Below are 22,297 nucleotides of genomic sequence, written 5' to 3' on the forward strand. Positions count from 1 at the left end.
TTATTTGCTGTTACGCATTAGATACAAATTCTTCAACATAATGTACAAACTCAGAAACTTATAGCTTACTATTATTTTTATAAAACTATAGATATAAACAAAAAAGTAACCGATAACTTATATACTTTTACTTTAATACACAGAAGAAAAGAATACAATAAATAATTTATTTTTAATGCTTTTAAAATTACAGGTATATAGGTACTAGATTAGATAAAATAAATCATTACATTGAAAAATTGTCAGAAACTGAAGAATATGGGTTAAGATGCACATGGAAGAAGTCCCTTATTATTCGACCTTATATGCACAACGCTCGAAATCGCAAGCGTGTATTATGGATTGCAATGTAAATTGATATATAATTAAATAAGAGAAGTTAAAAATTTTTTATTAAAATTTTTTTATTAAAAAAATTGTTCTTTTTATTAAAAAAAGAACAATTCAGTAAATATTGTGTTATAATCATAATCATAATATTTTTAATTAATAGTTAATTTGTAACAATTTGTTGCATATACATATATGTGCATATTTTATCTGTTTAGCACAACTTTTTGATTTATAAACTTATAATGTTCACAGCGTTTATTCTTGTATAACATGAGAAACATTAATAGTATATAATAATATGACAAATAAGTTCTCTTGTATAAATTGAATTTATAGTGCTTATTTTGTTTAAATAAGAGGTAAATGATGCACGCGTATAAATTCTTTCATTTATTTTAGAATTTAGAAATAGTAAATATTTAGAAACAACAGATCCATAGTTATTGTATATTTCAACTTCTCAGTAGCTATGCCTTTATCCATATTAATACATTATATTTTTTAGGCACCTCCACTCGGAGCTTTGCAGGATAGCTTCCGACATACATGGCTTATTCGAAATACATATGACCCTACAGATGTTATGTTATTTCACTGTTTTAATCGCAATGTTTTATTTTCAATATCACACAATGTTATGCTTAAAAGAAATGTACGGTGATTCAATTCGACTAAAGTTATTACTTTGTAGCGACATATGGTTTGCTATATGTTTAACGGAAGTCATATCATTTAACCACCTTTGCGAAACCGTTACTGCAAAGGTAAGCTGATTTCCAGTGAATCATTAGTAAATAGTTTAATAAGAATATATAGGTTTTACAAGTAAAAATTTTACACAATCTTTACTTTTTCTAAAAATTATAATAAACTAGCTGGTTACCCGGGCTTCGCCCGGGAGTCGTTTTTCTTCAAACGACTTCATTTGTGTTTTAATATCTTTAATCGAAAAAAATTCCTTTATCAATTCAGATACCGATTCCCAAAAAGATCGGTAACGAAAAACTATACAGTTTATAGCACTTCCCGGGAAATTCTACCCATATTTTATATACAATTCTTTAAGATTCGATCAATTATTTCCCGAAAAATTCGAAAAAATTTTTAATACCGGTTAATAAATTACAAAAATGTTACATTTACTTTAGCGTAAATAAATGATAGTTTATAAGTAAAAAAATAGTTAATATATTGCAAAAATAAACATTTTTTATAAGACTTATTTTTTTTAAATTGCAAATTTCTAAATATATAGATAATGCATATGTACAATTATCGAGAAAAATACAATTATTAAGCAATATAGTTAATTTTATATTATTTCAGGCAAAAAAGACCAAGGACATAATTCATAAATTAACAAATCTCATCTGTTTTACCGAAGCACGCGAAGAGGTAAAATAACTTTCTTAAACATTTCCGATTCTAAATTTTTCTTAAATATTTTGGATAATAATCACATTATCATGTAATAGATTTTCCAGTTTGTTTTGCAAATATCACTTCGTCCATTGGTGTTTAGTGGATTACGTCTATTTTATTTTGGCTACGAGTTCGTTTGTAAGGTTAGTCTTTAAAATTCACATCTACATATATCTAAAAATATAACTTATTAAACAACAAAATTTTAAACATGCAACATTTATATTTGATATGGTTTCAGTTCTTTGTCTGGATTCTCGCTGCTGTTGTCTTTATGCTGCAAATGAAAACGTCCCCTATATCTCGAATAATAATTGCTGATAAAAGTAATATAACATGTTACAACTAAAAACAGAAAAATATGCAATTATAAAATTCTTTATGTTATCTGTCTAACTTATTATTTAATATTTGTATTTCTAATAATTGTAAGTTCTAAATATTAAGAATTTAACTGATTACTGTAATCAATTATAATAATTATCTTACATGACTACAAGAATTATAATTATTATAATATTATTTTTATTATATCGTTTATAATAGAAATTTATTATTATTGGCTATACATATTAATATGTCACTTATTCTATTAATATACATCTAGTAATTATACATATTTCTAACACATTTGAAATAAAAACTTTCGTAAAACCTAATTTTAATTGATTAATTGCGTAATACATAGAATTTTGTTTTTACATGGAAAATAAATTCAATTATTAGTTATAAAAACTCACTCTCTAAAAAAGTTCCACTCAATAAATGGCATCGCAAGCTAATCTTTATCTGTCATACAATTTTAATATCAAGTAAGATAATATCTATTTTAATTGGCACCTGCAGAAAAATTAAATTGTTTGCCAATTATTGTCACTAATAGCAGATGTCTAGCAATCGATCAACTCCTTGTGTATATTTATGAGAATTAAATAATGTATTATGCTAATGCATTAATCGAACGACATATTATTATGTCGCCTTCATAAATGAGGAATATATATTGATGAAATGGGTCTGAATAGTAAGTGACGTTAGTTTGCGGCAGGAACCGCGAGGGTTCGAGTGACGACTATGACAACCACCGTACAACAGGCTGTACATCCCTTACTTCTGACTTGTTCTGTTTTCGGCATAGGTATCTACTTCCCGAAGAAGTTTTATTTAAACATTCTTTATAATCTGACAGTATGGACCAGTTATGGTTGTCTTTGTTATTATGTGATAACCGCACTTAAGGCAGGAAAATGGTATCAGACAATTTCTAATACAGTCCATATACGAATTGGCGTTCTCACCACCATTATTTCTATTGTTATGACTGTATATCGAGACAAGGTATATGTTTATCCAAAATTTATCGTCAAAATATTAAATAATTTTGTAGCAAAGATAATATTCCTTCAAGTAACATTGTTTACGTAGTTACGTTTTAGAAAATAAATACATTTGATGACACTGTCACCTAATGCTTTAAATTGTTTCCTAATACTGTTCAGAAATTTAGATTATTTATGAAAAGACTTGCCGCTGTAGACAATACGTTGGAAGAGTTAGGCACTCCAAAAATATATCAGAAACTGCATGCATATGCAAAAAGTGTCTTAATTGGATGGTTCGTATGTAGCTACGTGGCAAATGTATTTGATATGACATGGTGGTTCTATGCGGTGCAGGATCATTGGTGTATGATTATACCTAACATAATAAATCATTTTCACCATACCAATATGTTGATGGATTTATTAATTATGACTCTTTTATGGTTTGTATAATTTTTCAAATATTTATATGTAATATATACTTTTTTTTAATTTATCTATTTATCAATACTATACTATACTATTTTTTATTTATTATTTATTGTATATAATAAAAGAAAGAGAGAAAGGAAGAGAAAGACGAGAAGCGAAAGAGTGCTTCAAATAATGCACATTTTAAGAAATAATAATATGTTCTTTTTTAAAAATATAACATTAGAAAAAAATGAAAACTTATAAATTTTTTAGTATAAATAATTTAAAGAAGAATACATTATAAATGTCTTGCACAGACTTATAAATTACTTTGCTGCGAATTATTTCTACAGATATAAATAAATCAAAATGTAATATATTTCTGTATGTATTAATAATTATCATTAATAATTAGTAACTTTGTATATTCTGAAATTATACAAACACTTTTGATTTGTAACATAGGTATATTGGCACCAGATTTGATCAAGTGAACGAGCACATGAGATATCTGATAATGAAAGAAGAATATGGATTAAGATATTTATGGGGAAAAACTGTACCAAGTACTCACCGATATATCATGTGTACTGATTACAAGCTTATTCTGTGGACCTCAATGTAAATCGGTTTACCAATGTGCTAAAACAGATCATTAATAAAACTGATTTAATAATAAATATAGTACATACCAAATTTGAGAGAAATTCGATTTATTTAAAAAAATAACAAAATAATGTTAAAAATAAATTTTGTTCTTTTTGTTAGGCATCTCCACTTAGAATTATGTCAAATCGCTCGTGATTTAAATACAATATTTGGACCTCAAATGACTATGGAAATGGCAGCCTATCTAATATACGTAGCAAGACTGTGTAATTACATTTACATGCAAATACAAACGAAAAGTCGGTATATGCGTTCCCCAATCTCTTGGTTTGGTATGTCTTTCTGGATTTGCCTGCATTTGGCCCAACTTTTCAGTTTAAATTACGTCTGTGAGAAAATTAGCGCTAAGGTAAATATCCAAGTAAATTTCCACATATTTGTGGCCATATGTGTACACGGAGAAAATTGCTACGGTTGTTACAACAACATTCTCTATGATTGAAAAAGAAATGTATGTGAATTCAAGTTAAATTGATATTACATTGAATGTAGCTGTTAAGATATGCTCATTTATACAGTTTTCATAACCGTAGTTCTTACGATACGTGACATTCGGTTACAATACCCTCGTATATGGTTGCCTCAACCAAAGGATTATTGCTATCTCTCTTATGTGGTCTGCAGCACAAGTATTATGGTTGAGAGATCCATAAGATATAGCTGCACGGTACAGCACTGAATCACTGCATGATTGAGAGTTTAGTTCCATTGCGCGCGCAAAAGAATTTCTGCATAGAATAAAGTGGATTTGATAAGGATGTTTTAACTTTATAAATATACTTTTTTCATAAATATATTTACGAACACAAAATTTCGTAATGAGCCGACACTGGTTTCTGACATTCACCCGACATTAAGAAATATTATATCATATATCTAATTCAAAATTTTATTACTCTTTTTAAACTGAATTTGTTTCTTAAGATGATTTTTGAAAAATTATATATTTGCGCTGATTATGACATATGTAGACTATATATAACACTTACATTAAATTAAGAAGTAGTCTACCACGTAAGGCAGTTGGCTCACGATCCAGAGGTCCCGAGTTCGAATCCCACCAAGGTAAGTGTTTTTTTCAAATACGAGAAAATATTTATAATCATAGATGCATCTTAAGAAACAAATTTAGTTAAAAAATAGTAATAAAATTTCAAAATAAATAATTTTTTTTGTCGGGTGAATATTTGTTCATTATGGTTGTAACATCCATATATTATGGTTGCAACATCCATATAGTAGCTACCCTCACTAAGGTTAGGGCAACCATATAGGTCACTTCCAGAGTACTATGGTTTCCATAACCCTTTTGTATGGATGGGCGAAAATTAACATTATTATTCTGTTGTAGCAACCGTAACTTTTTCTCCGTGTACATGCACGCGTGCATGCAAATATCTATATGTTGAAATATTTCAATAAATGTATAAAAAAATAAAATCAAAAATTAATCAATTATCAATTATCAATTATCAATTTTAGGCTAATGAAATGGAAAAAATAATTCATCAATTGACAGATTCTCTTCGATATGCTGATGTTCGTTATGAGGTAGAGATTTTAATAATAAGAGGCCACCTTTGTGTGAAGTATTTTAATTCATAAGTAACAATTCGATATGTATGCAGATTTATCAGTTTTCACTGCAAATAATACATCATCCGCTAAAATTCACTGGACTGGGTCTCTTCTATTTCGGCAGTAATCTCTTAAGAAAAGTTGGTATTTATATTTAATATTTTATATTTCATTACTTTTGTATATATCACGTTACAAATTAGAAAACCCCATCACGTTTTAATATATTGCGTATATAGCATTTTTATTATTATGTTCATTTTTGTATAATAAAAATTTGTAAATTATTATTATGGAAAAGCTGTACAATGGTGTTGTTTATATTATCGAACTTTTTTACCGATGAAAAAATTTTATTTACATGTTTTCTTCCAGTTCGTCATTGCAATTGCAACGTTTATAATTATCAGAATACAATTCCCTAATATAACAAAAATGGAAATGAATTTTTAGAAGAGACTAAACAAACTAGCACTTTCCTAATAAGTGTAGAATCATACAGTATAGTATAATGATTGTTTGTAAAGCAAAAATATTTTAAATACCTTAAGCTGTAAATTTATTTAATTTATGAAAAATAAATTTCTTGGATTATTTTTCATTGGGATTCCATTTCTTTTCTTATCTCTCTACAAATTACTAAAATAAATTTCAAGAAACTCTGTTAAAATATGATTGTGCTGTTTTACTGAGAACAAAATATACGCAACATAAAATGTGTATATTTTGTTCTCAAAACATACGCTAAATAAAATTAATTTTAAATAATCTATAATCGAATAATAGATAGGTAGGGGAGACCGGGGCTAAAAGGTCAGTTTTTTTTTGGTGCCGATTTTTAACAACAAAATAAATAATTTTAGTTAAAGGTGGTATACCACTGTAAAGAGTGAACCTTTGGCTACAAAATTTATATAGGAAATTTTTGTCTACGTCGCTTTGTTTAACCGGTATAGAGCAAAAACGACAACGGTGGAAAAATTGAAATCTCAAAAATGCCGGGGTTTAAACGTCACACTGCATTTTCAATACATATACGTACATCTAATCCTGAAAAATGATAGGATACATTTTAATAATTGTTTTTTAAGAGAAAAATATAAAAATTTATTTAAAATTTTTATGCAAAACATTATTAAAAAATAGTTACGAGGGTTCCTCTTTCCGCAGAAGTCACTCGCCCGACTTGTTTCACTCCTCGACGTCCGATGACTCTATTCGGTGTCTGAACGGTTGTAATTCCCGTCTCATCCATATTCCATATGCAATGAGCCTGGAAATGCCTTGGAAATGCATCTGGACTGCTTACTGACCGATTAGCCCCAAACACAAGTTTCAGGTTTGATCGCCCACGAAATATTAGACATCAACGATAATGAAAAAACTACACTGAATTCGTGTTCAGCATGCATTACTCTTTATAATCACGTATCTCGAGATTTGGAGAGCAAATATTATTGCAGATATTACAAAATTTCCACGCGCAGAAAATGTAACTTTCACCTTCCGAAAACACGTTTGCCCTCGTAAAAATCATAATATGGCAGGTAACCTGCCGAAACTCCGTTGGTCACATGGGTACCATAAGCAGCGTTTACAATGTTAATAGCGAGTTCACACAATATACAGGTTCCGAGATATTTGATTTGACGCTTCAACCCCGTTGACCTTTTAGCCCCGGTCTCCCCTATATCTTTTATCTTTAAGAACTTTTCTTTTCTTATGGTAATGTAATGATAAATCATATAAACAGTTGAATTACTGATGTGTAATTCTTTATATGTAGATATATTCAACTTTTTATGCTGTATGTTATTTATATCTCACATTAACAAAAAATTAATTTTAATTATAAAAATATTATCTTTTGTATTAAAGATAAAGGTAAATAGAAAGTAACTTAATATAAAACTTCAGAAATATATTTCTCCTATTTCTTATTCGTTTTCTTCTTTGTAATTATATTAAAATATTTCATGTCAAAAGGAGAGAGTCATGTAAAAATACAATATTATTACCTACATTATTCATTATTTTAACTTTCTTTAATCTCATTATGCACATATACAATATAGCATATGATAATAAAAAATTATATAGGACAACATTACAAGGAGAATATTGGATGTGCTTGCTTCATACAAGAAAACACGCGGGAAATGAATTAGCAACATTACTACGATGGCTTGCATTAACGATGAGTTATTTCTTTGATTAGAGAGGATTGATCGCTTTAATTTGCGTGAGTGCTATAATTTTAGATAGATATATTGCGATCACGAGAATCTACTGTTGTTGCAAATTGGCACAGTCGTATTGCGCCTAGTAAATAAGTTTGAACCGTTAGTGTGTAATCATGGTAGTTACTATTCAACAAGTTTTACGTCCTCTTTTGATTATGTGTTTCATCATAGGTTTAGGCGCCTATCCTATGAAACAATCGAATCCAAGGATTCGCTGGATTGCATGCTTAAGTATTTTATATCGTTTGACTATCTGGTTTTCTTATGCTTATCTTCTTCACTATACAATAACTTTCTTTACATGGAAAGTATTATTTGATACTACCATAAATAGTATTATTATGACAATTAACATAATTACCACTATTATATCTGCGATCACGAGTTTCTATCATCAAAAGGTACAAAAGTTACATTTTCACTTTCTTGTATTTATATTGTATTTTTATATGTATATTTAAATATCATATCATATAATTTATATTTAATATCATCGAAGTCTTCAGTACAATAAGTACGTGGAAAATTTTTATCTTTTATAATTTAATATTTTTTATTAAATAACTTAAAGTTTTCTTAAATGTCTTATTTTATATGTCACTATATAAATGTGTATCTTTCAGTTGTCGCCTTATTATTGTTTTAGAGATTTGAGATAAGCTTGAAAAAGCTTTCTGCTGTGGATAATTCTTTAGAAGAATTAGGCGTTCCAATGATGTATCAAAGGATACATAAATATTCAAAATTAGTGGTAATCGGGTGGATTGCATATAGTCTCTCTCTAAATTTTATGGATACAATAGGTATCCTAAAATACAATAGGTGGACAGGTTTAGACAATTCTTGGGGATTATTTCTAGCTCATATACTAAATTACTGTTTTAATATCAATGCATTCGTGGATTCACTATTTACGTTTTTCTTATGGTTTGTATAATACTTGTATAATACTGCAACACGTGTGTGTGTGTGTGTGTGTGTGTGTGTGTGTGTGTGTGTGTGTGTGTGTGTAAATTAATAAAATATAATTAACACTAAAATAATAATTTTCGGCATTCATAACAAAAGCTTTAGAAAAATTGTTTAAAATGATATATTTTTCGGTGGTTCAATATTATTCCTTAAAGGATTTAAATTATATACACATTAAAAAAACATGTTATTTAAATAAAAATTTTAACATTCGGTAATATATGTAGTTATATATTTTCAGAAATATTATTTGCACAGGTATATTTGTATCAGATTTGACAAAGTAAACGAGCATATGCGATACGTATTAGTGAGACAAGATCATGATCTGAGATATACATGGAAGAAATCTATGGTCGTTCATCGACACACTTTATGTACTAATTACAAGCAAATATTATGGACTTCAATGTAAATCGTAACACACTGACCAGATTATCAACTTAGTGCTATTTGAATAAAAAAGTTTGAACTTTATTTTAAAAAATAATTAATTAAGATAATTATTTTCTGCAAATTTTCACAAAATATATTTGCATTATTTATTAAAAAATTCTATTTTTTTATAGGCATCTTCATTTAGAATTATGTCGCATTGCTCGCGAATTAAACTCCATCTTTGGAATACAGATAACTTTTGAAATGACAACGTGCCTTATATTCATAACGTCATTGGCTTATGGTATATGCATGATGTTAATGCAGGAGCTTTCAAAGGAAATATTACAATCACCATATGTATGGATTAATATCAGCTTATCGTTCTTCGCATTATTAATAAGAGTATATGCTGTAAATTACATATGTGAAAGTGTTATGATTAAGGTAAAATCATTTAATGCAAGATAAAAGTGTATATTCAATAATAATGAATTCCGAGTTTCAGGCAAATGAAATTAACAACATAATTTATCAAATACCGTCAAATACCCTACCAAATACCCGTCAGTACGTTGATGCACGGAAGGAGGTAAATATATTTTAATAAATAAAATAAATATGAGCAAAAAATAAATATATAACAAATAAATCAAACTTAAATAATGACTATTTATCTATAGATTTATCAGTTTACTTTTCAAGCAATGCATCATCCGTTGAAATTAACTGGAATGAATCTTTTCAACCTTGGAAATGAGTGCTTGCGAAAGGTTTGCTTTACATTTACCTCTCTCTGTCTCTACCAATTTATTTTTCGAGTTTTAAACCATAAAATACAGAAATTCAGAAAATTACTCTTTTAAGATTATCTCCATCAAAACTATTATTTTTTTTTTGCTACCGCAGTACTATAGTTATGGCAAACGTTTCTATTTTTAAATTTATCTTATAGTTTTGCAATAAATTACTGTTTTTAAACTCAGCTAATTGATATGTTTCTTTTTCAGTTTTGCATAACAATTGTGACGTTCGTGATTATCATGGTGCAAATAGAAATATATATAGGTCAATAAATAGCTGATAATTTGTTATCAAAGAAGAAACTAAAAAATCAAATACTTTATTAAGCTTAATATCATATCAAAATTATTTTATTTATACCGATTAAACATTACTTAGAGACTTATAAAATATTAGTAAGATAATAACTAAGACAAAACTTTCCTTCAGAATGGCAATAAATGTAAGCATCTTGTATTTCATTTGAGTATATTATAATAATAATAGTAATATTATATTATATAGGGGAGACCGGGGCTTGTTCCATCTTTTTGCAAATTTTATAGAAGGAGATTAAATATAATAATCTTGATATCTTCTTTTCCATTGTATCACAAACCAAAACTATACAAGTCGGAAAAGGGGGGAAGTACTCGTGGTATTTTTATTTTTCACTTAATATATATCTACAGATAACTAATTAAACTTTAACACTGACAAAGAATAAAAACATAAAGGACGAGACGCAATAGACCTAAATCAGAAATTCTATTAAAACAAAAATATTTTAAATACCTTAAGCTGTAAATTTATTTAATTTATGAAAAATAAATTATTGCATTATTTTTCATTGGGATTCCATTTCTTTTCTTATCTCTCTACAAATTACTAAAATAAATTTCAAGAAACTCTGTTAAAATATGATTGTGCTGTTTTATTGAGAACAAAATATACGCAACATGAAATATGTATATTTTATTCTCAAAACATACGCTAAATAAAAATAATTTTAAATAATCTATAATCGAATAATAGATAGGTATATCTTTTATCTTTAAGAACTTTTCTTTTCTTATGATTTCTTTTCTCATGGTAATGTAATGATAAATCATATAAACAGTTGAATTACTGCTGTGTAATTCTTTATATGTAGATATATTCAACTTTTTATGCTGTATGTTATTTATATCTCACATTAACAAAAAATTATTTTTAATTATAAAAATATTATCTTTTGTATTAAAGATAAAGGTAAATAGAAAGTAACTTAATATAAAACATCAGAAATATATTTCTCCTCTTTCTTATTCGTTTTCTTCTTTGTAATTATATTAAAATATTTTATGTCAAAAGGAGAGAGTCATGTAAAAATACAATATTATTACCTACATTATTCATTATTTAATAGGTAATTAATCGCCAGTGATATAATAATAATAATAATATTGTTAATCGGCCTGACTGGCAAAACTTTATTCAATATTAACTACGTTTCGACCCCTGCTTGGGGTCCTTATCAAGTTAGATGCTGGAACAATACAAAATTAACGGTAATCAACACATGCCGGAATGTGCATTAATAACCGTGGGACGGAATACATTAAATATTAACTTACATGGATCTTTGTGCGTCAATAATACAAAATTTGAGTCATAGTTATTGCGTAAGCGGTCTGCGGATAGATGGAACGAACCATGACCGTCTCGTGTAGAGCCCGAGCAACGACTGATACAAGCGTGATAAACAATCACCGAACACAGTAAATAACATAGAAGGCCAAGTTTAAAGTGAAAATATTATGCGATCGTAGACCAATGGTAAATTTTCCGTGTCTTTCTGAGAATTAATGGCATCTTTATGCTTTTTAATAAATAACATTTCCGAGATTTCGCGTTTTTTAAGATTTTGTTCTGTGTGTAAAATTTGCGCATCTTGCCATTTAAAATTATGGTTAAAATCAGTTCTATGTCTACTAACGACAGAGTGCTGATTGGGGTGCTTCTTAATGTCAGAGCAATGTTCTTTTATGCGTGTTTCCATATGCCTCTTAGTTTGACCAATATAGCAAGCGTTACAATCAGAACAGTCAAGTTTGTAAACTACACCTGTGCGTTTCTTACTATCTAATCTATCCTTCCCTTTTTTAATTAGCACGTCCAATTTCTTGGGGATCGTATATAAGGTGCTTAGGCCATAATTGCTAAAAATTCGCCGTAAGTCCTCACTGAAAGTTTTTACATACGGAATGGGCACATAATTCTTTAGATTTAGATTGTTGTGTTTCCGATCGTCGTTGCTAACAATATCATTATTCGACCGTTTATAATTAATTTCAACAATTCTTTTGTGTATGTGTTTGTTCACAAGCGAGTCGGGAAAGCAATTATTCGACAAAATGGCTTTCACAAAGTCGATATTATCCTCATGAAAACGCTCATCAGACAAAAGTATAGCGTGGTCGACTAAATTTATAATGGTATTAATCTTATACTTAAGCGGATGACTGGAGAAGTAATTGATATATCTACCTGAAAACGTTGGTTTACGGTACCAGTTAGTAAATAAAAAATTGTCCTGTCTGAATACAGTCGTGTCCAAAAAATTCAAACAATTGTTCATCTCCAGTTCATACGTGAATTTAAGGCGAGAGTGATAATTGTTAAAAGTACATACAACGTCATTGAGTTTCGACTTCGGAATACACATAAAAATGTCGTCAACATATCGGCAATAGGTACCGTAAACCAACGTTTTCAGGTAGATATATCAATTACTTCTCCAGTCATCCGCTTAAGTATAAGATTAATACCATTATAAATTTAGTCGACCACGCTATACTTTTGTCTGATGAGCGTTTTCATGAGGATAATATCGACTTTGTGAAAGCCATTTTGTCGAATAATTGCTTTCCCGACTCGCTTGTGAACAAACACATACACAAAAGAATTGTTGAAATTAATTATAAACGGTCGAATAATGATATTGTTAGCAACGACGATCGGAAACACAACAATCTAAATCTAAAGAATTATGTGCCCATTCCGTATGTAAAAACTTTCAGTGAGGACTTACGGCGAATTTTTAGCAATTATGGCCTAAGCACCTTATATACGATCCCCAAGAAATTGGACGTGCTAATTAAAAAAGGGAAGGATAGATTAGATAGTAAGAAACGCACAGGTGTAGTTTACAAACTTGACTGTTCTGATTGTAACGCTTGCTATATTGGTCAAACTAAGAGGCATATGGAAACACGCATAAAAGAACATTGCTCTGACATTAAGAAGCACCCCAATCAGCACTCTGTCGTTAGTAGACATAGAACTGATTTTAACCATAATTTTAAATGGCAAGATGCGCAAATTTTACACACAGAACAAAATCTTAAAAAACGCGAAATCTCGGAAATGTTATTTATTAAAAAGCATAAAGATGCCATTAATTCTCAGAAAGACACGGAAAATTTACCATTGGTCTACGATCGCATAATATTTTCACTTTAAACTTGGCCTTCTATGTTATTTACTGTGTTCGGTGATTGTTTATCACGCTTGTATCAGTCGTTGCTCGGGCTCTACACGAGACGGTCATGGTTCGTTCCATCTATCCGCAGACCGCTTACGCAATAACTATGACTCAAATTTTGTATTATTGACGCACAAAGATCCATGTAAGTTAATATTTAATGTATTCCGTCTCACGGTTATTAATGCACATTCCGGCATGTGTTGATTACCGTTAATTTTGTATTGTTCCAGCATCTAACTTGATAAGGACCCCAAGCAGGGGTCGAAACGTAGTTAATATTGAATAAAGTTTTGCCAGTCAGGCCGATTAACAATATTATTATTATTATTCATTATTTTAACTTTCTTTAATCTCATTATGCACATATACATTATAGCATATAATAATAAAAAATTATATAGGACAACATTACAAGGAGAATATTGAATGTGCTTGCTTCATACAAGAAAACACGCGGGAAATGAATTAGCAACATTACTACGATGGCTTGCATTAACGATGAGTTATTTCTTTGATTAGAGAGGATTGATCGCTTTAATTTGCGTGAGTGCTATAATTTTAGATAGGTATATTGCGAACACGAGAATCTACTGTCGTTGCAAATTGGCACAGTCGTATTGCGCCCAGTAAATAAGTTTGAACCGTTAGTGTGTAATCATGGTAGTTACTATTCAACAAGTTTTACGTCCTCTTTTGATTATGTATTTCATCATAGGTTTAGGCGCCTATCCTATGAAACAATCGAATCCAAGAATTCGCTGGATTGCATACTTAAGTATTTTATATCGTTTGACTATCTGGTTTTCTTATGCTTATCTTCTTCACTATACAATAACTTTCTTTACATGGAAAGTATTATTTCACAGTACCATAAATAGTATTATTATGACAATTAACATAATTACCACTATTATATCTGTGATCACGAGTTTCTATCATCAAAAGGTACAAAAGTTACATTTTCACTTTCTTGTATTTATATTGTATTTTTATATGTATATTTAAATATCATATCATATAATTTATATTTAATATCATTGAAGTCTTCAGTACAATAAGTACGTGGAAAATTTTTATCTTTTATAATTTTTTATTAAATAACTTAAAGTTTTCTTAAATGTCTTATTTTATATGTCACTATGAATGTGTATCTTTCAGTTGTCGCCTTATTATTGTTTTAGAGATTTGAGATAAGCTTGAAAAAGCTTTCTGCTGTGGATAATTCTTTGGAAGAATTAGGCGTTCCAATGATGTATCAAAGGATACATAAATATTCAAAATTAGTGGTAATCGGGTGGATTACATATAGTCTCTCTCTAAATTTTTTTTATACAATAGGTTTCCTAAAATACAGAAGGATAGGTTTAGACAATTCTTGGGGATTATTTCTAGCTCATATACTAAATTACTGTTTTAATATCAATGCATTCGTGGATTCACTATTTACATTTTTTTTATGGTTTGTATAATACTTGTATAATACTGCAACACGTGTGTGTGTGTGTGTGTGTATGTGTAAATTAATAAAATATAATTAACACTAAAATAATAATTTTCGGCATTTATAACAAATGATATATTTTTCGGCGGTTCAATATTATTCCTTAAGGAGGGTGGTTAGTCAAATCAATTTGATAAGAATTAGTTCAAACTTACGGAGAATATTCGTCTATGGGAATCTGTCGTCCATGCCAAAGTTGAAGACAATCGTCTGCATGGTTGTCGAGTAATTAATTATTGAAGTTATACTCTTGTCTCTCTCTTATACATGGGCGACACAGCAGAAATGTTACCTAACCTGTAATGTAACTCTCGAAAGCATATTAAAAATGATAAGAATTTAGTGAAAATAGGTGCAAATAATTCTATACATATTTAGGAAGAACTTTCTCGAAGACTGAAATGATTCGTCTTTAAGTTATCAAGAAATTGTAGAAATAAAACATGACCACATTTATTATTTCCACATTTCAATGTGAATAATAACGTATTTGGGTTTCAATTGTACAAACAACTCTTTTTAAACCTTAAGAAACAGCAATTAAATGCATTCCACATATTTGTTTGCTAAAATTCGTTTATTTCACGCGGCGAAAATCTAACCTATATGCTTTCTCCCTGCCGCGCCGCCTGCCCCGTACCGAGAACTAACCAGCCTCCTTAAAGGATTTAAATTATATACACATTAAAAAAACATGTCATTTAAATAAAAACTTTAACATTCGGTAATATATGTAGTTATATAATTTCAGAAATATTATTTGCACAGGTATATTTGTATCAGATTTGACAAAGTAAACGAGCATATGCGATACGTATTAGTGAGACAAGATCATGATCTGAGATGTACATGGAAGAAATCTATGGTCGCTCATCGACACACTTTATGTACTAATTACAAGCAAATATTATGGACTTCAATGTAAATCGTAACACACTGACCAGATTATCGACTTAGTGCTATTTGAATACAAAAGTTTGAACTTTATTTTAAAAAATAATTAATTAAGATAATTATTTTCTGCAAATTTTCACAAAATAAATTTGCATTATTTATTAAAAAATTATATTTTTTATAGGCATCTTCATTTAGAATTATGTCGCATTGCTCGCGAATTAAACTTCATCTTTGGAATACAGATAACTTTTGAAATTACAATGTGCCTTATATTCATAACGTCAGTGGCTTATGCTATATGCATGATGTTAATGCAGGAGCTTTCAAAGGAAATATTACAATCACCATATGTATGGATTGAAGTCAGCTTATCGTTCTTTGCATTATTAATAAGAGTATACGCTGTAAATTACATATGTGAAAGTGTTGTGATTAAGGTAAAATTATTTAATGCAAGATAAAAGTGTATATTCAATAATAATGAATTCCGAGTTTCAGGCAAATGAAATTAACAAAATAATTTATCAAATACCGTCAAATAGCCTATCAAATACCCGTCAGTACGCTGATGCACGGAAGGAAGTAAATATATTTTAATAAATAAAATAAATATGAGCAAAAAATAAATATATAACAAACAAATCAAACTTAAATAATGACTATTTATCTATAGATTTATCAGTTTGCTTTTCAAACAATGCATCATCCGTTGAAATTAACTGGAATGAATCTTTTCAACCTTGGAAATGAGTGCTTGCGAAAGGTTTGCTTTACATTTATCTCTCTCTCTGTCTCTACCAATTTATTTTTCGAGTTTTAAACCATAAAATACAGAAATCCAGAAAATTACTCTTTTAAGATTATCTCTATCAAAACTATTATTTTTTTTATTGCTACCGCAGTACTATAGTTATGGCAAGCGTTTCTATTTTTAAATTTATCTTATAGTTTTGCAATAAATTACTGTTTTCAAACTCAGCTAATTAATATGTTTCTTTTTCAGTTTTGCATAACAATTGTGACGTTCGTGATTATCATGGTGCAAATAGAAGTATATATAGGTCCTTAAATGGCTGATAATTTGCTATCAAAGAAGAAACTAAGGAATCAAATACTTTATTAAGCTTAATATCATATCAAAATTATTTTATTTATATACCGATTAAACATTACTTAGAAACTTATAAAATATTAGTAAGATAATAACTAAGACAAAACTTTCCTTCAAAATGGCAATAAATGTAAGCATCTTGTATTTCATTTGAGTATATTATAATAATAATAGTAATATTATATTATATACTTGTTCCATCTTTTTGCAAATTTTATAGAAGGAGATTAAATATAATAATCTTGATATCTTCTTTTCCATTGTATCACAAACCAAAACTATACAAGTCGGAAAAGGGGGGAAGTACTCGTGGTATTTTTATTTTTCACTTAATATATATCTACAGATAACTAATTAAACTTTAACACTGACAAAGAATAAAAACATAAAGGACGAGACGCAATAGACCTAAATCAGAAATTCTATTAAAACAAAAATATTTTAAATACCTTAAGCTGTAAATTTATTTAATTTATGAAAAATAAATTCTTGCATTATTTTTCATTGGGATTCCATTTCTTTTCTTATCTCTCTACAAATTACTAAAATAAATTTCAAGAAACTCTGTTAAAATATGATTGTGCTGTTTTATTGAGAACAAAATATACGCAACATGAAATATGTATATTTTATTCTCAAAACATACGCTAAATAAAATTAATTTTAAATAATCTATAATCGAATAATAGATAGGTATATATTTTATCTTTAAGAACTTTTCTTTTCTTATGATTTCTTTTCTTATGGTAATGTAATGATAAATCATATAAACAGTTGAATTACTGCTGTGTAATTCTTTATATGTAGATATATTCAACTTTTTATGCTGTATGTTATTTATATCTTACATTAACGAAAAATTATTTTTAATTATAAAAATATTATCTTTTGTATTAAAGATAAAGGTAAATAGAAAGTAACTTAATATAAAACTTCAGAAATATATTTCTCCTCTTTCTTATTCGTTTTCTTCTTTGTAATTATATTAAAATATTTCATGTCAAAAGGAGAAAGTCATGTAAAAATACAATATTATTACCTACATTATTCATTATTTTAACTTTCTTTAATCTCATTATGCACATATACAATATAGCATATAATAATAAAAAATTATATAGGACAACATTACAAGGAGAATATTGAATGTGCTTGCTTCATACAAGAAAACACGCGGGAAATGAATTAGCAACATTACTATGATAGCTTGCATTAACGATGAATTATTTCTTTGATTAGAGAGGATTGATCGCTTTAATTTGCGTGAGTGCTATAATTATAGAAATGTATATTGCGATTACGAGAATCTACTGTCGTTGCAAATTGGCACAGTCGTATTGCGCCTAGTAAATAAGTTTGAACCGTTAGTGTGTAATCATGATGGTTACTATTCAACAAGTTTTACGTCCTCTTTTGATTATGTGTTTCATCATGGGTTTAGGCGTCTATCCTATGAAACAATCGAATCCAAGGATTCGCTGGATTGCATACTTAAGTATTTTATATTGTTTGACTATCTGGTTTTCTTATGCTTATCTTCTTCACTACACAATAACTTTCTTTGCATGGAAAGTATTATTTCGTAATACCATAAATAGGATTATTACGACAATTAACATAATTACCACTATTATATCTGTGATCATGAGTTTCTATCATCAAAAGGTACAATTACATTTTCCCTTTCTTGTATTTATATAAAGTGTATATTTAAATATCATATCATATTATTTATATTTAATATCATTGAAATCTTCAGTACAGTAAGTACAGTAAAATTTTTATCTTTTATAATTTAATATTTTATATTAAATAACTTAAAGTTTTCTTAAATGTCTTATATTACATGTCACTATAAATGTGTGTCTTTCAGTTGTCGACTTATTATTGTTTTAGAGATTTGAAATAACCTTGAAAAAGCTTTCTGCTGTGGATAATTCTTTGGAAGAATTGGGCGTTCCAATGATGTATCAAAGGATACATAAATATTCAAACTTAGTGGTAATCGGGTGGATTGCATATAGTCTCTCTCTAAATTTTTTGGATACAATATGGTGGACAGGTTTAGACAATTCCTGGGGATTATTTATAGCTCATATACTAAATCACTGTATTAATATCAATGCATTCGTGGATTTACTATTTACCTTCTTTTTATGGTTTGTATAATACTTGTATAATACTGTAACACGTATGTGTGTGTGTGTGTGTGTGTGTGTGTGTAAATTACTAAAATATAATTATCACTAAAATGGTAATTTTCGGCATTCATAACAAAAGCTTTAGAAAAATTATTTTAAATAATATATTTTTCGGTGGTTTAATATTGTTTCTTAAAGGATTTAAATTATACACATTAAAAGATATGTCATTTAAATGAAAACTTTAACATTCAGTGATATATGTAGTTATATAATTTCAGAAATATTATTTGCACAGGTATATTTGTATCAGATTTGACAAAGTAAACGAGCATATGCGATACGTATTAGTGAGACAAGATCATGATCTGAGATGTACATGGAAGAAATCTATGGTCGCTCATCGACACACTTTATGTACTAATTACAAGCGAATATTATGGATTTTAATGTAAATCGAAACGCATATGTTTGACCAGATTATCGACTTAGTGCTATTTAAATAAAAAAGTTTAATGGAACTCTATTTAAAAAAAATAATTAATTAAGATAATTATTTTCTGTAAATTTTTACAAAATAAATTTATATTATTTATTAAAGAACTATACTCTTTTATAGGCATCTTCATTTAGAATTATGTCGCATTGCTCGCGAATTAAACTTTATCTTTGGAATACAGATAACTTTTGAAATGACAATGTGCCTTATATTCATGACGTCATTGGCTTATGGTGCATGCATGATGTTAATGCAGGAACTTTCAAAGGAAATATTACAATCACCAACCATATGGTTTAATTTCAGCTCATGGTTCTTCGCATTATTAATAAGAGTATACGCTGTAAATTACATATGTGAAAGTGTTATGATTAAGGTAAAATCATTTAATGCAAGATAAAAGTGTATATTCAATAATAATAAATTCCGAGTTTCAGGCAAATGAAATTAACAAAATAATTTATCAAATACCGTCAAATACCCTAAAAATTACCCATCAGTACGCTGATGCATGGGAGGAGGTAAATATATTTTAATAAATAAAATAAATATAAGCAGAAAATAAATATATAACAAATAAATCAAACTTAAATAATGACTATTTTATCTACAGATTTATCAGTTTACTTTTCAAGTAATGCATCATCCGTTGAAATTGACCGGAATGAATCTTTTCGACCTTGGAAATGAGTGCTTGCGAAAGGTTTGTTTTACATTTATCTCTCTCTATCTCTACCAATTTATTTTTATATCGAGTTTTAAACCATAAAATACAGAAATCCAGAAAATTACTCTTTTAAGATTATCTCCATCAAAACTATTATTTTTTTAAATTGCTACTGCAGTACTATAGTTATGGCAAGCGTTTCTATTTTTAAATTTATCTTATAGTTTTGCAATAAATTACTGTTTTTAAACTCAGCTAATTGATACGTTTCTTTTTCAGTTTTGCATAACGATTGTGACGTTCGTGATTATCATGGTGCAAATAGAAGTATATATCAGTCCTTAAATGGCTGATAATTTGCTATCAAAGAAGAAAGTAAGGAATCAAATACTTTATTAAGCTTAATATCATATCAAAATTATTTTATATATATTTATACCGATTAAACAATACTTAGAAACTTATGAAATATTAGTAAGATAATAATTAAGACAAAACTTTCCTTCAGAATGGCAATAAATGTAAGCATCTTGTGTTTCATTTGAGTATATTTTAATAATAATAGTAATATTATATTATATACGTGTTCCATATTCTCAAATATTATAGAAAGATTAAATATAATGATCTTAATATCTTTTTATCCATTGTATTACAACCCAAATCTATACAAGTCGGAAAAAGGGGAAGGGGGAATCGTGGTATTTTTATTTTCCACTTAATATATATCTACATATAACTAATTAAACTTTTACACTGACAAAGAATTAAAACATAAAACGCGAGAAGTAATAGATCTAAATCAGAAATTCTGTTTATAATGAATTACCTACATATAAATATAAACTTTTTTCTTTACAAAATTGAATGCTATAAAAGTGCACATACATACATACAGTTTTACACACATAAAACATATATTGAGAATATTATAAATTAACCTTTATATTTACATTTATATAAATCATATTATTATTACAAAAATAATTTTACGTACCTTTAATTTACGAAAACATATTGTGCGCATTAACTTCTATATATAAAATGCTTTATCGAAGCTATCAGCTTTAACTCAAGTCGACACGTGTCGACACGTGTCGTTAAAAGTCATGTAAATAAAGAGTACTCATTAAATACACTTGAGTTCGGTATAAAGACGCAATATCGCAAGGATACTCGTTTATAACCGTGTACATAACGTGCACTTGCTATAATACATACGCATAAATAATACTTGCACGAGGAAAAAGCAATCTAATCTAGATTATCTATGTGTTTATTCTATCGCTCAATACTCGCTGGTCAAATGACAATTCCAATGTGTACCTTACAGTATAATTCTCGCAAAGTTTCCTAGAGGATCTACGAAAAGGAAAATAAAAGTGTATTCAAAATTCTTGCAAAAAATATTGAAATGCGTTTATGTCTCGCGCAGCAAGATGCAATTCAAGAATTTATAATTAGTGATCCGGAAACTATGACGAAAACGGTCCAGACAGCGCTGGCACCATTATTGATCACCGGCTCGTTCTGCAATTTGGGCTTGTTCGAATATCCTCTTGGACAACCTAGGCCATATCTCACTTGTCTATATTTCTTGACCACATGGAGTCTTTTTGCGTATTTCTTCTACTATCTAGTCTATATCTCTTCTACTTTATTCTTGTACACGTCTTGGCCTAGTGTGATAATAATGATCTCCGCAATTGTGTCGATGCTTGTTAGCTTGTTTCGTTATAAGGTAAGAGTCTTAAAATGTACCACAAATCCCTAGTCTTTCTTAATTTTTTAATAAAATTTTTAATCTTTATTTAACCGTTAAACCATTTTCTTCATTG

General features: G+C 28.5%; 5 protein-coding genes across 6 annotated transcripts; all 5 read left to right on the forward strand.

The window, feature by feature from the left end:
- Window positions 1-239: 239 nt before the first annotated feature.
- On the forward strand, window positions 240-2,110 carry LOC139778265 (uncharacterized). Its single transcript, XM_071716136.1, has 5 exons — window positions 240-349; window positions 839-1,097; window positions 1,660-1,728; window positions 1,809-1,898; window positions 1,997-2,110. The coding sequence occupies exons 1-5, from the start codon at window positions 306-308 to the stop codon at window positions 2,102-2,104; spliced, it is 570 nt and encodes a 189-aa protein (XP_071572237.1). The 5' UTR covers window positions 240-305; the 3' UTR covers window positions 2,105-2,110.
- Window positions 2,111-2,829: 719 nt separating this feature from the next.
- Window positions 2,830-5,332, forward strand: LOC139778258 (uncharacterized). The gene is made up of 4 exons (XM_071716126.1): window positions 2,830-3,093; window positions 3,255-3,520; window positions 3,957-4,112; window positions 4,260-5,332. Exons 1-4 carry the CDS (start codon window positions 2,830-2,832, stop codon window positions 4,600-4,602), a joined length of 1,029 nt encoding a protein of 342 aa, XP_071572227.1. The 3' UTR covers window positions 4,603-5,332.
- A 3,223-nt stretch (window positions 5,333-8,555) lies between these two features.
- Window positions 8,556-10,631, forward strand: LOC139778242 (uncharacterized). Its single transcript, XM_071716113.1, has 5 exons — window positions 8,556-9,364; window positions 9,523-9,778; window positions 9,840-9,923; window positions 10,015-10,104; window positions 10,342-10,631. Exons 1-5 carry the CDS (start codon window positions 9,249-9,251, stop codon window positions 10,405-10,407), a joined length of 612 nt encoding a protein of 203 aa, XP_071572214.1. The 5' UTR covers window positions 8,556-9,248; the 3' UTR covers window positions 10,408-10,631.
- Window positions 10,632-14,221: 3,590 nt separating this feature from the next.
- LOC139778212 (putative gustatory receptor 28b) lies at window positions 14,222-17,398 on the forward strand. 2 transcript variants are annotated; one of them, XM_071716081.1, is made up of 7 exons: window positions 14,222-14,588; window positions 14,825-15,102; window positions 15,913-16,065; window positions 16,223-16,478; window positions 16,540-16,623; window positions 16,715-16,804; window positions 17,045-17,398. In XM_071716081.1, exons 1-7 carry the CDS (start codon window positions 14,301-14,303, stop codon window positions 17,108-17,110), a joined length of 1,215 nt encoding a protein of 404 aa, XP_071572182.1. In that variant the 5' UTR covers window positions 14,222-14,300; the 3' UTR covers window positions 17,111-17,398. The 2 variants fall into 2 exon arrangements, with proteins under 2 accessions (XP_071572182.1, XP_071572183.1); XM_071716082.1 differs by having other exon boundaries at window positions 14,224-14,588; window positions 15,913-16,031.
- A 1,119-nt stretch (window positions 17,399-18,517) lies between these two features.
- LOC139778210 (uncharacterized) lies at window positions 18,518-21,083 on the forward strand. The gene is made up of 6 exons (XM_071716078.1): window positions 18,518-19,311; window positions 19,592-19,744; window positions 19,913-20,168; window positions 20,230-20,313; window positions 20,406-20,495; window positions 20,739-21,083. The coding sequence occupies exons 1-6, from the start codon at window positions 19,115-19,117 to the stop codon at window positions 20,802-20,804; spliced, it is 846 nt and encodes a 281-aa protein (XP_071572179.1). The 5' UTR covers window positions 18,518-19,114; the 3' UTR covers window positions 20,805-21,083.
- The last annotated feature ends 1,214 nt before the right edge of the window (window positions 21,084-22,297 follow it).

The sequence above is a fragment of the Temnothorax nylanderi genome, unplaced genomic scaffold (genome assembly GCF_030848795.1).
Source record: "Temnothorax nylanderi isolate EJ_2023f unplaced genomic scaffold, tnyl_v1.0 TNYL_tig0176_pilon, whole genome shotgun sequence".
Classification (NCBI taxonomy): domain Eukaryota; kingdom Metazoa; phylum Arthropoda; class Insecta; order Hymenoptera; family Formicidae; genus Temnothorax; species Temnothorax nylanderi.

Bases quoted from the DNA above. Each gene is read 5' to 3' on its own strand.
- LOC139778212 (XM_071716081.1), top strand. From the start codon at position 14,301: ATGGTAGTTACTATTCAACAAGTTTTACGTCCTCTTTTGATTATGTAT. The intron at 14,589-14,824 runs GTACAAAAGTTA...TTATTGTTTTAG, and splicing joins CGAGTTTCTATCATCAAAAG to AGATTTGAGATAAGCTTGAA. The intron at 16,066-16,222 runs GTAAATCGTAAC...TATTTTTTATAG, and splicing joins CAAATATTATGGACTTCAAT to GCATCTTCATTTAGAATTAT.
- LOC139778265 (XM_071716136.1), top strand. From the start codon at position 306: ATGCACAACGCTCGAAATCGCAAGCGTGTATTATGGATTGCAAT. The intron at 1,098-1,659 runs GTAAGCTGATTT...ATATTATTTCAG, and splicing joins GCGAAACCGTTACTGCAAAG to GCAAAAAAGACCAAGGACAT. The intron at 1,899-1,996 runs GTTAGTCTTTAA...ATATGGTTTCAG, and splicing joins GCTACGAGTTCGTTTGTAAG to TTCTTTGTCTGGATTCTCGC.
- LOC139778210 (XM_071716078.1), top strand. From the start codon at position 19,115: ATGATGTATCAAAGGATACATAAATATTCAAACTTAGTGGTAATCGGG. The intron at 19,312-19,591 runs GTTTGTATAATA...TTATTTGCACAG, and splicing joins CTATTTACCTTCTTTTTATG to GTATATTTGTATCAGATTTG. The intron at 20,496-20,738 runs GTTTGTTTTACA...TTTCTTTTTCAG, and splicing joins GAAATGAGTGCTTGCGAAAG to TTTTGCATAACGATTGTGAC.
- LOC139778242 (XM_071716113.1), top strand. From the start codon at position 9,249: ATGCGATACGTATTAGTGAGACAAGATCATGATCTGAGATATACATGG. The intron at 9,365-9,522 runs GTAAATCGTAAC...ATTTTTTTATAG, and splicing joins CAAATATTATGGACTTCAAT to GCATCTTCATTTAGAATTAT. The intron at 10,105-10,341 runs GTTTGCTTTACA...TTTCTTTTTCAG, and splicing joins GAAATGAGTGCTTGCGAAAG to TTTTGCATAACAATTGTGAC.
- LOC139778258 (XM_071716126.1), top strand. From the start codon at position 2,830: ATGACAACCACCGTACAACAGGCTGTACATCCCTTACTTCTGACTTGT. The intron at 3,521-3,956 runs GTTTGTATAATT...TTTGTAACATAG, and splicing joins TTAATTATGACTCTTTTATG to GTATATTGGCACCAGATTTG. The intron at 4,113-4,259 runs GTAAATCGGTTT...TCTTTTTGTTAG, and splicing joins CTTATTCTGTGGACCTCAAT to GCATCTCCACTTAGAATTAT.